Below are 17933 nucleotides of genomic sequence, written 5' to 3' on the forward strand. Positions count from 1 at the left end.
ATTGCTTGTTAAATCTTGAGCTCATTATAGCAGCGGTCTCCAAGCACCTTTGTCCCCTGTGAAACTCGGTGCCTGATACAGACTAGTACAATATTCTCCATGCATCAATCAATAGATCCCTTTCAATGCATTGTAGAAAATGTATGTTTTGTCATATTCTTTAAAGCAGAGAAATTCAATTCAAAGTTCCAAGATGATTAGTTTTTATATTTTCCTTTCCGACAGAGCCCTGGAAAATATATATTTTGGAATAGTTACTGTAAATATCCATCTCCAAAGCAGTGGTGATTAGAATTGTTCTATAAAATCATACAATATTTCATCAGTTGACCCCAATTAGATATAAATAATAAGTCTATCTATCATGTTTCTGATACTGTTGTACAACCCCAAGCAGTTGTGGTGTGTACAGATCTGCTCATTTTGAGCTGTGAAAACCATAAAAATGTTGCTACGGTACTATAGTTACGTCTCGTAGTCCTGTTAGAAAATCAATGAAACCTACGAACCAAGCTAGGTTCAGGAAATGGACCCTCTACAATGAGGATCACTGTTTTAAGTTTTAATAAGGAAAATGTTCATTTGAACTGTTTAATTTTAGTGCACTTCAATACTGGTCCAAGTTCTAAACTCTCACCTCAAAATCTCTGATACTCTGTTCTAAATATAGCTCAAGTCCTTCCTTCAATTGAAGTCTGTGGAATTTTCTTGCCCTTTTGTTATCTGGCAGGTAAAACAAAAAATCTTATTGCTTGGAGAAATAACAGCACATGGTTTGAGAGATGATTCATATCTGTAGCAGCCGTGCTGGAGGAGTTGCACGCCAAAGATTAATACTTAGGGTTAAAGGTTTGCTCAAATTCTTAACTCTTAACTGAGAATTTTTATGTTTGCTTTAGCAGGCACTAATATGACATGTCTTCATGTCTTGTTTGAGGCATTTATTGCTTATTTCGCACCTTTTGTTTTGAACATTGACAGCTATGCTGCAGTGTAATGTGGGAAAAACACCAACAGCGTGAATGATGGTCAACAGCCCTGCTGCAGTTAGGAAGCGCTGCATGTACTGTAGACTCCTCTGACTGTGCTTTGCTGACGTAAGTCTCCTTCCTCAGTGGAGGAGGGGCGTTAGATCTGTTTAGTGCTGGTGCGTGAGCGACAGGGGAGGGGAAAAGCATTGTCGCCCAGCCTCCCTGCCCTCCACAGGCAGTTGATGATCATATCTGACAGCTTGGGGTGGAAGTTGAACTGCTCAGAGCGCTGGGTCCCCAGTATCTACTCCTCCCCTGTGAGCGGCTCTCAGCTGCTTTCTCTGCACCAGAGCCCGGCTTTGGCTCTTTGTCAGCGCATGGGGGTGCGGGCAGACGAGCGGCGTGAATATATCATGTACACAATAGAGTGAACGAGTGCAGCACGACCATGAAAGCCCAGCGGGAGAGGCTGAGGATTCCGGGGTTGACATTGGAGTGAGTATTTTCCTTTCTCTGTCACGTCTTCTCTGGCTGGGATGACAGCAGACTGTTTATCTGCAGTGTGTCTGTCGCTGTAGTGGTGACGGCACATCTGAGCTGAGCAGTGCAGCATTACCACAGTAGCAGCGTCTGCGGCATGTGTTGAAGGGTAAATATAGGTTTGCTAGCTTCTGTAGATCCAGCTAGTGTCCCTCTGCGTCAGCTTTGCATTTGATTTTTATGGAACGGGCTCATGTTTGGATAGAAGACGATGATGCTAGATCAATACAGGATCATCTTCTAGCCATGGCTTGTCAGACTACAGCCAGGACTTGCGCAGGAGCTGGGTGACCTGCCTTTTTGTTTTGCTATGCTCACGTCTCATAGCATTTATACTGTAGCTGTCGATCACCATTGCTTACTAAATTAATTGGTTGAATCCCTCTATAGAAGGCCTGTTTGTTGTCGACCTGTTAGCGGGTCAAAGATGCCACCATACTGTAGTGTTTGGTGCAGCGACGTAAACAGTTTATCTCTCATCATCCCTGATTGGCCATTGATATTTTGACAAGATTAGAATCCTTTTGTTTTTGTTTACAGGGGTTGCAAGAGATGCATGTTTGCGGTTATGATCAGGTGTTGCATCATGGCTGCTGTTGCTAGGGATACAGATACATGCCTATCTCCTAGACATGTCAGCTCAGCAGTTTCACCTGACATGTTTTGTTTCTCAGCAAAAGCAACGCTTGATAAACACATGATGTTTGTAGATTAACAGTTATTTTTGTAAATGTTAATTAAATTGGAACTTGTGGCCAATCTGTATAATATCAAGTATACAACTGATAAAAATCCATTTCATCCGTAAGTGATGGAATGAAATGCACCATTGTTTTGGCAACCCCTTCATAAGGCGTTCTACCCAAAACGCCTTTAACGTTCAAGCATGATACTGCTCTGTGGATAATGCATGCCAGTTCCTGTATGTCTCTGCACTCATATAAGCTCTCAACTTCAAAAGCTCAAAAACTACACTTGTCCATGATGAACATTCACAAAACTCAATTTGACTTCCAGCCTCACTCCACGAAGCTTGAGTCCAACTCCCACAAGCCCTTGCAGCCCATGCAGCCCGCTGCACGCGTTTCATTTTTGGAGGTAAGCGCGTGCTTCTTTTTCATAGCCATTTTGTTTTGAGGCTTACCATGTTCAAGGCTCTGTGTTCTGCCACTGAAAATGAAAGCATGGAGTTCAGTGATCAAAACGGCACAGGGTCTTTATTCATTTATTTTTTCGTTTAAAATTGGTGTTTGTGATTTTATTGTCAAAAACTGTGGGGAATAGCTTTGTTTCTTGTGCTTATATAACGTTCTTATATTCACCCCCTTCCCCCAACCTTTTTGGTGAGTCTCTCATTCGCCCTCTTTTATGTGATAAATAGGATTTGCTGCTTTGGCCATTGAACATTTTGGTAGAAAGAGCTCTGCACCACTTCTAGTGGAATCCAGGTCATTTCAAAAGATTAAAAATGAAGAACTGTGGCAGCGATTATTTTTTTCGGCAAAGACAAAGGAAACATATTTGAGAAAGCAAGAATGAATAGTATGTTTTGTAGTAGTATGGCTTGAATTAATCAGTCGTAAAATATTGTGGGATTTATAGGTTAGAATGTATTTCATGAGGAGTTTACACAAAATGCATTAATGTGCCTTCATACTTTTACACAAAGTCTATTTTTAGTTTAGTTTAGTTTAGTTTCTGTGCAAATTCAGCTTTTTGAAACTGTAATGGAGTGTGCATTCATAAAATCAGAAACCCCTTCCTTTGAAATCTGATCACAAATAGACACCGGAGACTCAATTGAGACACATGTTGTTAACAGCAAAGTGTCACAGCTCACCCTCTTGTAATCGGATCATTCAGGGCAGGTTTTAAGACCAGGTGTAAACATGTCTATTGATTGCTTGAATCTACACTAATTTCTTGAGTGAAAATTGACAATCATCACATTTTGTTCAGGCTTCCTTCTGTTGTTGAAGCTGTTCCTTCTTTGGTTTGTTGCCTTTGCTATGTGCATTGCTGCCTGTTCTAGAATTCTGCATTCAAAAAGAACTTAACAGCACAGCCAGTCTGCCTTTGCTTGTCACCAAGTAAGTGTTTTGGGCTTGCTGAAGAAATGGGTCATTGAGCTGTTTGAGCTAGTTTGATTAGTTGGTGTTTACACACAATAGTTGTGAAACTGTTTCGACGATAAGGAGGTCATGACTGCGTTACAGAACGTTCATACACATGGTTTCTGAAAACAATATAAAAATCCTTGAGTGCAAAATCCATTCCTTGATAAATAAATGGTTCACGTGTAGCTTAAGAAAAGTCTACAGTGCATTGTCATTGTAGTGTGTGGATGGATATATTGGATCTTTCTTTTCCAGGGCCTCTAATCACTTTTAATACATGGGCACAGTAATCGGGCTTCGCACAGACAGCGCAGAGAGATATCAGCAGACTTTGCTGATAAAATGATGTCACACAGAGTTTCTGCAAGCCAAAGCAGAATGCGGAAAAGGAAGGTATACTCTGAGCTAAGGATAAACCGAAAGGGAAATTCTTGGCTGAAACTGAACAAAGATGAAATGCTGAGCTGAAGGCTGATTACCAATGGTTTTTCCTATTCCCCCTCCAACAATTTTGAAAGTTTTTTTTTTTTTTTTTTAGCACTTTGTATGTTAAATGTCAAAATGAGCTGTTTTGACTCTAAATTAATTGCAGTACAACAATTTAAAAATATTTACTTAAAACTGAACATTTTAACATTCTACTAGACATTATGCCAACAAGGCACAATTTAAATTGCAAATAGTTTTGGCCGTTTTTGAGACTTCACCTTCTTAAATCTGTAATGTGGTTTTTTTTTGTCTGTACAAATACATGCAGCCTTGCAGAACAGAAGGGAATTCTTTGAAAATAAAACAAGAAAATATTATAGATCCCAATCTATGTGACTGTTATAATAGAGCTGTTGTAATTATTATTAATATATAATGCTATATATATAATGCTGTAATAACCCTGTCTGTGTTTATAATGATTTTTGCATCTTTCTGTGACACTTTTAAATGTTTTGACACTGGAGACTTGTTTGCATTAGTGCACTCCTCTATTTAATTGTCATATCATTTGTTCAGTACAATTTTTTCAGTCTCTTTGCTTGTTCGGCCGAACACCAAAAGAGCTATTTTTGCTGTTTTCAGCTGAATAATTTCAGTTGCCGAACATTTGGTGCATCCCTACTCTGGGCTTTATATGCTAAGAAAGATAACTTGCAGTTGGTTGAATCAGACCACTGCTATTGTTTTTGGTTCATCCACTCCAAATTGGAGCACCAAAAACAGCACATACAGATATAGAGCACAGCCTGACATAGAAGACACTAGGCTTGGCTTATTCCCAGATTTAAGTTTCTATAGGTCACTGGCCTTGCAGGAAGAGATAAGAAATCACGAGACCAGAGTTGTGAAATAGACTTTGCTCCCTTCATGCGTGACCAGGTTCCTTTTTGATTTGTCCATTTGTAAAGCACACTTTGAAGGTTTGATTAGTTGTCTGCATGCCTGATTTAGTTGTATGTTGATTTAAGATTGTCCCAGCTCATAGTGATCCTTTGCCTCACACCTTGGTGGCTATCGGTCCCTCTGCATTCAACAATGGCTAATTGTCGAATGGCCCCATTCCACCCCTCCAACTTCATCTGTCATGTGTCAGGGAGGTTGGGCCTCTCCGTGTCCCTGCCTGCCAAAAGAGCAGATTGAAGAACAGAACAGGAGGCGATCAAAGGTGCTGAAGTGGAAGAGAGAGGGTGGTTTTCTTCATATGGCAGGTCCAGAAAAGGAAAAAAAAGGAGAGGGGTGAAGAGGCTTGGCTATAGGGTGCAGGACTTGCACATGGTTCCGGTTGAAAAGCTGTGCATTTCCATTTCAAATGGTCCGATGGGTTTTGGAGCATGGCCAGACGGGGAGAGCCGTGATTGCATTCACTGCGTCGTCTGCTGATGATGCATTGCTGCTCTGACTCACGCCCCCCTCCCTTCCTTTCTTTTCCTCTCCCCTCCCCGCCTCAGGATGTGGTACGGTAGGTGCCTGTTACACGATATGGAGCACGCCTGAGCCTCAATGAGTCTACGGGATAGCAGCAGAGCCTTGCGACTTTCACATCAAAACAAAAAGTCATCCTGCTGGAAGCGGTCCTGTCCCTCTGTCCCAGAGGCTCTCAGCGTACGAGCAGGAGCAGATATGACCTGAATAGGAAACAGCTCAGAGGAGCTTTCACACTCTTCGATTTAGGACACTTCAAAGGACACACTGTCCCCCTTGACAGCCTGTGTATGCTGCAGAGAGCAGCAGATGTGCATGGACAAACCTCTGTAGTGACAGAGCGTTGCGCTGGGAAGACTTCCCGGGACTCTTGCGTTGGGTGCCTGCTTCTCGTGGAAACTAGACATTTTTCCTCACTCTCTTTTCCAAGACAGCTCAGAGCACTTTGGGGGCATGACTTTGGGACAATGTCCGACTCCAGCTTATGGACTCTACTCTCCAACTTTTCTATGCCTCACTTTATTAGTGGAGCAAGATTACGGCGCTCCAAAAGGTAATTGAGCCATTGCTTTTCACTACTTTCTTCGGTTTTTAGGTGGGTAAACCTTTGTTAAAATTGAAGTCAGTTGAGGTTAGACAAGAACAGTATGGTAATGCAGGTGCTGTTTTGTCTATTGTGTTAGGTTTCCGTCATGAATGTTGAACTGGAGTACCTCTTGATTGTAATCAGGGCGTCATTGTTCAATCCATGCAGCAGGCACAAAAGATGTTTATATACATGCGTAATTACAGCACATTTGCCTAAATATGCATGTTGAATGCGAGGAAAATGATTGTTCTGTAAATCTTCTTGAGAAGAGCTGGCCGTCTTAGCGTTATTTGACAAATACAGTCGGATACACTGCTCTCACAGGAAATGCTGAAGTTGCGCTGTATCCTTTTCGCCTCTCATGTGACAAGACCAAACCTTTACCAAAAGGCCATAGATATCTCTCCTAGCAAACAGTCATGTGCATTTCTGCTTGTGCTTTTCCATCGTGCGTACTTTTTAATCCTGGGAATGACCTATTTTGCCATTGATGATACAGATGATCCGATTAGTATCCTCAAGCTGAGTGAATCGGACTGAATCTGTCATTTATGTTGAAATGAATTAGTTGTGGAGAACATGTAAAGAAAATAGGTTTGTGCTTTCTTAACAGCGCTGTTGATTTGGTTTGCACTGGGTGGAGGTTTCAGTATTGAGTAATGTCTGTAATATCTATAATAACTTTGATAATGATACTCGGTTGTTACACCAATAGCAAAGTATATTCCTTCTGCGTTAAATAGTGAAGTTTTATAATAACTACATTTTGTGTTATGTGTATACTATATAATAATGTTTTTTTGTGTGTGTGTGTGTGTGTGTGTGTGTCTAACAATAGTGGACCTTATCTCTGCAGTCTTCTGAAATGTTGGCCATGAATAAAAACTATCATGTGAAAACATGAGTTAGATAAGAGCCACTTGGATAGTAATTTAGTAATCAGCTTTCTTTTGTTTCATTTCTGTATTGAATGACATGGACAGAAAGTTATATAAATCATACTTTCAGGTAATGTTTAAAAGTGGTGCTTCAAAAATTAAACATCGTATAATTAACATTTAATCTAATGAATACTGTGTTTATGTGCATAGAGCAATGACGGATTTAAGTCTTTTTGTAAATTAAAAAAGGACAACCAAATAAAATGGACCATTAAAGAGACGGCGTAACAATTAGCCTTTGTAAAGTGTCTGTAAATGTCTTAGATTAGTCGGTGACGAAAGCCGTGGCAATACAGCGACTGATACTTGATTCAGTTATTACGTTGCTTACAATCATTTCTGAGTAGGTTTGTTTAAAATGCGGCGTATTGCAGCTATTGCATTTTCATCATAGCTGTACTGCAAGAAGTGTGGAGCTGAGCACTGTCCATTTCTAATCTGCCTGTGTGAGGCAGCTGTATAAATAGCAAAATCTGATCCTCTTTAAATGAGCGCTTATGAACAAGATATTATTCTGAATCATGCTACCTATTCAAAGGAGTCATATCGTGACATGACTTTAGTAGCTCTTTTAAAAGTAAAAATTTGATTTGCTGTGATACCGTTAACTTAAGTCTTAAAACTCTATAACCATTTTAAAACACCATTTATTGCAAAACTATATTATTATGACATCTTAACATCATAACAATGTGCTCACTACAGAATATGACTGCCCATGTTTGCATATTCATAATTACGTGTCTTTAACATATCTGAAACCTTGACTGGGCTTTAAGGCAAAATATTAGCATAAGAGTGGTATACAAAGTAGGATATGGCTCCTTTAAAGTATTTCAAAATGATTATTTGATTCATTGCCATTTTCCTTACTTGACATTTTATTTATTCCAGCCAACCCCTCTTTCAGACTCATCCGCCTCTCCACCTGCATTGAGGAAAATTACTTAAATTGTTTTCAATTTACTTGCATATGTAGACAAATGTCACATTATTCAGTGGTTTGTTATGTTTCTATAAGTTGTATGAATCATATTCTTTACTGGTAGTAGTGAAGGTCTCGCTTGAGTACTTAAGATTGTCGCCTAGTTCATTCTATTTCACTAAAAGCTAGAAAGTGTTTGTTGTTTTACTAAAATCATGCACATTTTCAGCTAATGTGATGACTCTAACTCGGAGAGAAATATTCAGCTGTCTTGACCTTCCTGCCCATAATAAGCTGTGGCCAGCGCTTATTTCTCATGGCCTTTTCCATAATGAATTATTCATGTTTTCAAGAGGAAAAGGAAAAGTTAAGCATCACAGAGACGGTTAAAGTCATGGCTCACACAAAATGTTGCATTCAGTGCAAAAGAGCAGCCTGCGCATTCTGTTAAATATCTCTTTGTGGGCTCCTCGAAGAAAAAATTAGCGGACGATAGAATTGTAATTTTTGGGCAAACTATTCCTTTTACACCTACATGAATGTGATGGTTTCACTGGCAGCTGCTCTTTGCAGTCTCTTTGCTGAGGTGATGATCACAAGGGCTTTGCAATGTCATCTGTGATGTCTGCCCAGCTGCCATTCAGACACCAGCTTTGGGATCAATGGCTAGAGAAGAGGCCACAGTCACATGTTCGATTCCCCTCTAGGATTTCACCATGTCCTCTGTTATTGTGCTGCCAAAGCATAACTATTACTTAGGACTAGACGATTTAGGGGAAAAAATGTAATCTCTCTCTCGATCTTTTTTTTTTTTTTTTTATTTTTTTAATTCAAATAAATGTTTGGATTTATTATTATTATTATTATTATTATGTGATTTTTAACCTACTGAATGTCAACTTAATGTAACTGCAACAGTTTTATATATATATATCACAGTTTTATTTTAAATGCACCAAACATGAAGTAATTAGCATGGTAATTTAACATGACTTGAAATTACGTGAAAAACTAATATTTTAATTTATCTTAAACATATACACATTAAAAAAATAACTCAAGGTAATTCAAATTCAGTATAACACCAGTGGTAGGCTATTATTAACAGTATAAGTATATATATATATATATATATATATATATATATATATATATATATATATATATATATATATATATATATATATATAGCAGCCCATGCAATAATGAAGATAAAAGAACCTTTTAACCTTTCATTGCAAAAATTAAATATCAATTATCCAGTAAATTTTCTTCTTTTTTTTTTAACCTATGCAGATCATATATAAAATCAGTTATCTATAATGACACCTCCAAATCTTTAATGGCATTTTACGTAAACAATGACAGATGCAAAAGATGCACAATTAAAGTATTGATGCCTCTACTTTTTGTGACAGATGTTCAAATGGCTACCCTGTCTTAATGTTGTTGTAATTTTTCTGTTATGCAAAGGTATTATCGCAGTGGTCTGCTCACAAAACGCAATGCTTTGATTTTTTTGTTTTTCCAGCTGCAGAACGAGCAACAGAAAAAGTCTGATAGGTAGCGGACAGTCATCAGCCCTTCCTCGACCACACTCTCCTCTGTCGTCACACACAGGTAACCGGTTCTGTCTGTCGGTCTTTTTGCGAATGCACATGAGTGTTATTACTGACGGTTTCAGTATAGAGTCTGACCAAGTGACACTTATTTTTACAGTGTAGACCTACCCACAGTGAAGTCTCTTTTTTTTTTTTTTTTTTAAACCTGGTTAGGGCATGGTATAATACTTATCTGTGTCACAGAAAGCTTTAAGGCAGCCAAGCCCACGAAAGTCAATAAAGCACTGCAGGAAAAAGTGTGTTTAAGCAGCGATCCTGTGTGTGATTCATGAGCTGCGCACTAGGTATTCGTCTCTCTTATTCTGCAGACTGAGCACACGCTGCCCTGGACTGGAAGCCTTTAAACAACATTCAGCATTACTGTTGATTTAATTACAGTGTATTAATGTGATTAAACATCGCTTTAGTTTTATAGTCATAAAATAAGGCATAGTCAGCTGGCTCATAACAGATTATGCTCTCAGATACCGTTAAGCATAGCATTAATGGGCATGAATCATGAATTATGTGAGGATAAAATATATTAAAATTACAAATGTATTTACTACTGTTTACAATAACTAAGTGTTTGCTGTTTTAATACGTATATTGAAATTGATCACAGATGTCATTTAAATGTAATTATTTTTAATTGCACAAACACAAAAACGTGTATATACACAATACAAAATGAAATATAATCAAATAATAATAATAAAAACACGCAGTAGTAAAAGACAAAAGACTATAAAGTGGGTCCTACTTTTTCTTTCAAAATTCTTTGCTTGATAGAAAATGCAAACAATGTTTTGTACCAATGTCGAAATCTTTACATTCATTTATGCTATCTTCAGCATATTATATGCATATGAAATTGTATCCAATCAAACGCAAAGCAAGAACACAGCGCTGGCAGATTGTTAAAAGAGGAGGGTGCTTGTGCAAAAATAACTTAAAAGAGACACAGGAGATAAAGTCGACCATATTAACTGCTAAATTGTAGAAATGTATTAACACAGCCTCACGAAGGTGTCTTCAGACACACAGGCTGGTGATCTATTGTATTCATGCTGTATCAGTTGTCTGCTTCTTTGTTGATATTGGCATCATCTATTGAAAACCTTATATCAGCTAATAAAATGCAAATTCCACATTATTATTAGTTTCTTATTTGCATTAATTTCAATTCATTTATCCGTTGTGTGTGAATATCAGTAAATGAGTCCCCACTAATGAGCAGCCTCCAGCAGCAACAGGGCCCTCTCTTTATCAACACCGGAGGGGCCATAGACACGTCTGTTAATTAACTATTAACTCTTTCCCCTGTTCAATCAGTTTAATTATGTGTAATTATTGCAGGGCAGAATGCTGTTTTTCTGTTGGTGGAAGTGAGATACTGGCTCTAATGGCTGTGATTCGGGATCTCCCAGACCCTCGGTTGTGGCCATATTGCCAAAAGCAATCCCCAGAAACAGTGGGGTTTAGCTAATAAGAGGGCACATATGGTGACAATGGCGTATGGACCTTTTTGGTTTAACTCACTCCTATGTTTGCCAAAAGGGACAAAGGGGCCCAAAAAATGACTATTGATTATAATCCAAAGCATTTCAGGCAGTTTAATAGTTTTGGGGGGAAACCAAAATACTCTTGTTTACTGAAAGTGTTGCCCATCCTTTTAAAAAGAGAGATGGCGCAGACATATATTGGCCATATGTAACTGCAACAATACATTTGTGTTAATAATTCTGTTAGTAGATTGTATTGCTGGTAATTATTTTTTATTTCTTTATTTTTTTTTGTACCTTTTCTCTTTTCTAGGCACCAGTCCACAAGACAGCCCTAGAAACTTCTCCCCTAGTGCTTCAGCTCATTTCTCCTTCACACGCAGGTAAACACTATGCTATATAAATGTTCTGTATTTCTAAGCTTTCGGGGTTTTTTACCTGGAAAATAAAATATCCAATCTAATACTTATATTAAAGGTGGAGTACAAGTTGCATCGAGTGTCATAGAGACTTTGGCTGGACTCTTTTGACTTGGGAGAGCAAGCCGTATCATTGTGATGCGTGTACCAGAATATTAAAATTTGTAAAGAACAACAGAGTGTAAACTAACTTTAGCACCCATAATTTAAAAGGTAAATATCTGTATTGGAATAGTGGTCTAGATCTGTCAGGAATATCAGGACATCAAGTAAACAATGTTCTTTGAAGTGAGGAGCATGTGGCTGATGAAAGCTCTTGGCTGCTGCTTTTGAAAAACTCAGGAGCTGACAGGCTTTCTACAGTTTTAGATGAGAACAAATTTAATACCATAGTTCAGAAGTTCAGATTTAACCTGTCACATCAAACTCTGTTCGATCAGACAGGATGGGGTGAAAAATGGGTCTTTTATTTCAAAATTCATATACTTTTTTCTACTTCAAATATCATCATTTTATTTATTTATTTATTTTTTGTTTTTACTATTTATAATCTTCTAGTCATGGACTAAGAGCAGACAGGTAATTCAAATCAAACTTGCTGAGCGAATCTCATGGTGCCCGTCTTAAACATTTTCAGGTCATATTTTGCCAAATTCAAAATAATTACATTACAGTTATGTTTTATTTATTTACGTGTGTGTGTGTGTGTGTGTGTGTGTGTGTGTGTGTGTGTGTGTGTGTATGCAGGTGCAATCTGACCTGGACATGTTTTCATGAGATTCACTCTATTCTCTTCATTTGTGCCAGACATCAACCATAGTGCATCACACTCCTTTCCATGTATAATAAACTCTTTACTGTAGACATGCGCCTGCACAACCATTTTTTGGCATCTTCGGTATTTACTCACCCCATGTAACACTCCTCCCAGTGTTTGTGGCATTTCTATTCCTGCGATTATCATCAGATCATTCAATCAGCCAGGAGACCAAAAGGAAATGGCTCACAGAGCACCGCTCGAAAAGATAGCAGCCCCGGCTCATGGATTGCACTGCCACTGTCTTTCATCTACTCCACTTTGAAAATAAATGACTCACTCAGCATTTTCCTTTTATCTAGTGTAACACCCGCCTCTCATGTCTTAGATCCAATGCAATGCAATCTAGAACATGCTATTTACTGATGATGATTCTGCACGGTACCTGTAATCATTTGAGAGGAAATGGACTGAGGGTCTGTCTGTGTTTGTAGAACTGATGGCCGACGCTGGTCATTGGCATCCCTTCCCTCCTCTGGCTATGGAACAAACACACCCAGCTCCACCGTCTCTGTAAGTACCTTTTTTTTTTTTTTTTTTTTTTTTTTATGGTAAAAGATGCATTCACTGGCAGAGGTTTTATTTTACATCACAAAATAAATGACACAATAACATTCATTTTCATTGGAATTTGAAGAGAACATCCAACTCTGGCATTCTTGAGCTGAGCTAAGTTCCAGCATATAAAGATGTTGCTTTGGAAGGCCTACTGGGAAACAATGGCAAACCGATTTTGGTGACGTTAAGCACATAAATCACTGTCAGAATGAATGCCATATTGTATTGCACCTGAATTGGCAATGAACTGTGAAGACAAAGGCTCCGTTTCAAAATCTAGTGAGCTGCCTTGCTGTCTACTGCCTTTAAAGACATCTAACTTTTAATTGATAATGAATCTTATAACTGACCTCATAAGTGAATTACAATTTAAATTATTACCGGTTTAAGTGTTTTTGTTCTGCAGGGTTCTCACTATTTTTAACCAATAAATGTACATGATTTTTTCAGCTGTTCATTAGATTTAAGGATAGGGATTTTCAGAAATACTTTGGTTACACCTACCGTGTTCATTTTTTTCAGTGTAGATGTTTATGACCCCCTGCATACTTAAAAGTAACCTTAGTGGCACATTAGGTATTAAATGAAATCTATATATGATCGACATTTCTGCTTATTCATCTGCTATCTTGGCATTGCATTTCGGGGTGGCTTTTTTCTATCAGCATTACATCTTTGATGGTTTAAAATGTTATTTAGGTATGCAGCTCACTGGGTTTAATAACGGAGGAATCTCCATATTGTCAAGTAAAATTGTATGCACCCTGTCGTACACAATGAACGCCACCAACATTACTACTTTGTATGTTGTTGACATTGCAAGCTTCATTGCTGTTTCTGATTTAAAGCTTTTGGTTTTTGTCTGTGTCCTTGCGCTTACATGCACAACTGAATTGATACTTGGCTGAGACTGTCTGCCACAGGCAACAGATGCTGCCATGACTGTCTCCCAGTCTGATTCATGTGCCTCTGAGCAGCGCCAGATTTGTTTGCTGGTAAATATGTCCCTGAATCTGTGCCAGACTGCCCACCCACTCACTCGCTCACTCTCTGGCTGTTGTTTAGTGACACAGTTGCTGCAGCTGCGCATCTTTACAGGAAATGGCAAACCGTGTGATTGCTGGCAAACCGGCCAATCAATGTTCAGTTTACAGAAATTTCCCCTCAGTGTCTTTTGTCAGTAACATGGCTTTTTAAATTATTTTTTTTTTGTCAGTAACAATTTGTTATTCATTAGTAATACATTTTTATTTAAAGTATAAGTAAATAAATATTTTTACATAAAAAAGTCAACTTCACCTTTATAGGAATAAATTACATTTTAAAGTATTAAATAGAAAAGTTTTTTTTTTTTTTTTTAATGTGATTTTGTTAATCATTTATGAATGTATAGTCATGTTTTTGTAAATGATTAATCATCATCTAATCACTTTATATCTAATCTGCAAAACATAGATAAAATATTAGCATGTCACTTATTAATAATTTGAAAGAATAATTAATCCCTTGTAAAGGACTTAACAATAATATTTAACAAAATTAACAGTATAATGAACAAAACATGAGGACAAGATTAAACACTAAATTTTCATTAAATGCAGAGACAGTCTGTGTGATCAAATCGAACATAATCGCTAAAAAATTAAATGTCCTCAACTAACCCAGCCAGAGGCCGCAATGCAATGAACCAAAACCCAATCTGTGACAGAATGGAGAGAAAAAAAAAAAAAAAAAACCTTGGGAGAAACTAGAATCAATTGGGGGCCAGTTCTCCTTAATTTCCTGTGTGTGTGTGAGGGTGTGTGTGTGTGTGTTCCAGTTCCGGCTGATCTAATTAATGCAGCCTAACAATTCTTTAACGTTATTTGAATAATAAAAGTGTAGAAGCCAGGTTAAAGAGATGGGTCTTTAATCTAGGTTTGTCTGCTTCCCAAACTGTGTTAGGGAGATTCTTCCACAGACGGCTAAATAGGAAAAGGATCTGCCACCCACAGTCGATTTTGATATCGTAGATATTATCAAACGGCCAGAGTTTTGAGACCCACAGTGGACATGCAGGACTACAAAGTGATAAGAGCTCACTCAAGTATTGAGGGGCTTTCAGGGCTTTATAAGTAATTAACAAGATTTTAAAATGTATCCAATGTTTTATAGGGAGCCAGTGCAGCGTTGACAGAACTGGGCTAACATGGTCAAAATTCGTGGTTCTATATGGTCATAATCTGACCTCAAGGTCATAAACACATGAATTAACTTTTCTGAATTTGATGTTGAGAGCATAGGTCACAATTTAGTTATGTTTCTGAGATGAGAAAAACACAGTTTTACAGATGATAGGAACATGGTTTTCAAAGAAAAAATTGCTATCAAACAGCACACCTAGGGTCTTAATTGATGATAAAGAGCGGCCTTTAAGTGTTAGACAGTGTTCTAGGTTATTTCATGTGGGGTTTTTAGGCCCAATAATTAGCACCTGTTTTTTCAGAATTAGATTTGTTCTTTTAGATGCTTGACTTTGCGTGTTGATGGAGGTCTCTGCTCCACATCATTTGAAGACTTACATCATCGTGAAGAAACACGAAAACCCATTGCTATGTGTTTTAGTTTTATCCATCATCTGCATTATCACCTAATGATGTGTTACACAACACATCTGCACATCTTTTCTTTGTTGATTTGTTTTCATTTCATTTTCTCTTTTTTTTTCTTTTCTTTTTCAATGTATTTTCGTTTCATTTCCAGTCGTCCTGTTCATCACAGGAGAAGCTCCACCAGCTGCCTTTCCAGCCCACACCAGACGAGCTCCACTTCCTGTCCAAGCATTTCTACACCGAGAGCATTACTGGAGATGACCGCAGGAGAGCTACACCTATGCGGCCACGCTCCCGCAGTCTCAGGTACAGGAATCTTCTCTGAGATCTGTATCGCATTGCATCACAATTCAGATACCCTCCAACTTACTGCATACCAGTAGCATGCCAAAGGGATTTACTTAAAAATATATGGACTTATACAAACTGGGACACATTCCATCTTATTCTCAGAGTATTATTATCATCAGAGTTTTATAAAGAATTATCACATGACTGAGTATATGCTGAAAAAAATGTTTTTTCTTAAATTGCATTGACAGTCCCGGAAGATCCCCATCGTGCTGTGACCATGAGATTATCATGATGAATCATGTATACAAAGAAAGATTTCCCAAGGTAAGTGTAACCCATGTCACCAACCTTCTTCGGTGTTGAGTGATTGTATCTTTAAAGAAGAATTCACTGTTGGTTTGTATTCTCCACCCTTCAGGCCACAGCTCAGATGGAGGAGCGCATCAAGGAGATCATTCAAAGCAACTCCCCTGAGAATGTCTTGCCCCTGGCAGACGGTGTCCTCAGCTTCGCACACCATCAGATCATTGAGCTAGCCAGAGACTGCCTGGAAAAGTCCCGTCTCGGCCTCATTACTTCACGATACTTCTGTGAGCTCACGGATAAACTGGAAAGGCTCTTTCAGGAGGTAAATGATGCCTCCAGAGACTTCTCTTTCTTTGCTCTGCTGGGCTAAAACTAACTTTCTGTATTTAAATTATTCTGATTTCATTAATGCATGCCACTTGTGATGTTTTCTGTCATTGTTCAGTCAACGGAGCGATCGGAGAGTGCAGAGGTGACCTTTATCAAGGAGCTGGTAAAGAAGATTCTCATTGTCATCGCCAGGCCTGCTCGACTCCTTGAATGTCTGGTAGGTTGTCTATAACCAACAGTATGAGGCATCTTGATTGAACACTGCAAAAATTATTTTCTAGCTTGCAATTTTTTTGTCTTGTTTCCGGCCAAATTAACTAGAAATTCTTAGATCAAGAAGTATTTTGTAGACAAGGAAAAAAATTGTCTTGCTTTCTAAAAAAACTCTAAATTAAGCAGCACGCTAATTTATCTGTCAATGGGGTAAGCATAATCTAATTTCAAACAGAAAACAAGATTATTTTGCTTACCCTACTAGCAGATTATTTAGCTTATTGTTTATTTTTAATTAGAAACATACTTATTTTTTACTTGTTTTTTTTCTATAGATTCTTTATCATTTTTACTTTTTCTAGAAAATCCTTCTTGATTTAGGAATTTTTAGACATTTTAAATCTAAGGTAGAAAAGTGTTTTTTATTTTTATTTTTTTTGCAGTGAAATCCGTATGACCTCATGCAAGAAGTAAGAATCTATTAGTACAGTTTGGTAAAAGATTTGTGTTAGTGATTAATACTCTCTATTTTGTAGGAGTTTGACCCTGAAGAGTTCTATCATCTCTTGGAGGCTGCAGAGGGTCATGCCAAAGAAGGCCAAGGCATCAAGACCGACATCCCTCGCTACATTATCAGCCAGCTTGGTTTGACAAGGGACCCACTTGAGGGTAGGAGGACCTCAGTACATGTTTTTTTTTTTTTATATATAGTATGGACCTCAAAGGGTTCACTCATGGCCAGTTTGTAAGCTGTTTGGTGCATTTTTGCACCAGTGCCAAGAGCGAGTAAAAATTCTGTTTTAGTTTGCTTGGCTGAAAATCATGCAACTTCTAGCACACAGGTTTTTATCAGTCGAGTAAGAAATGGCTTTCAGACTAAGGCTGCTGGATCTGCCACAGTTTGTGTCTATAGAACGAGTTATTCTTTTGGGAGTTTGTTTTATTGTTTTACAACATTAAACCATGAAGGATTCAGTTAGGCTTTTTGTGATCAACAGAAATATTATTTTATGGAACAAAATGTATCACAACTTTCGCAGTCATTTTACGTACTTTATCAAGTTTATCAAGAATCAATTCATAAACATGTTTATAATAATTTGGCCATTCTGTGAACCCATTCTTTCAAATAGCTTATGCAGAGTATGCAGAGCATTCACAGCTTATATGGACAGAACGTTCCTGATATATGCATACATATATATACAATACCAGTCAAACCAAGCCTACATTTATTTGATCCAAAATGCAGCAAATCTGTTATATTGTTAAATATTTTTACTACTTAAAATAACTGTACTT

At 37.9% G+C, this 17933-nt stretch overlaps 1 protein-coding gene across 19 annotated transcripts in view; it reads left to right on the plus strand.

The window, feature by feature from the left end:
* Positions 1–17933, plus strand: part of mast4 (microtubule associated serine/threonine kinase family member 4) — an 85413-nt gene that overhangs the window by 49880 nt on the left and 17600 nt on the right. For 3 of the 19 annotated variants that reach the window (XM_043239302.1, XM_043239303.1, XM_043239312.1), the window contains 10 exons: positions 2529–2609; positions 9529–9617; positions 11417–11486; positions 12081–12101; positions 12774–12852; positions 15640–15794; positions 16031–16106; positions 16201–16410; positions 16534–16635; positions 17168–17300. In XM_043239302.1, coding sequence (XP_043095237.1) covers positions 2529–2609; positions 9529–9617; positions 11417–11486; positions 12081–12101; positions 12774–12852; positions 15640–15794; positions 16031–16106; positions 16201–16410; positions 16534–16635; positions 17168–17300 — 1016 coding nt within the window. Of the gene's footprint in view, positions 1–1170; positions 1467–2528; positions 2610–5610; positions 6096–9528; positions 9618–11416; positions 11487–12080; positions 12102–12773; positions 12853–12894; positions 13893–15639; positions 15795–16030; positions 16107–16200; positions 16411–16533; positions 16636–17167; positions 17301–17933 lie in introns of those variants that run through there. The other 16 variants (XM_043239308.1, XM_043239318.1, XM_043239314.1 and 13 more) reach the window with 10 other exon arrangements.

The sequence above is a fragment of the Puntigrus tetrazona genome, chromosome 5, assembly GCF_018831695.1.
Source record: "Puntigrus tetrazona isolate hp1 chromosome 5, ASM1883169v1, whole genome shotgun sequence".
Lineage (NCBI taxonomy): Eukaryota > Metazoa > Chordata > Actinopteri > Cypriniformes > Cyprinidae > Puntigrus > Puntigrus tetrazona.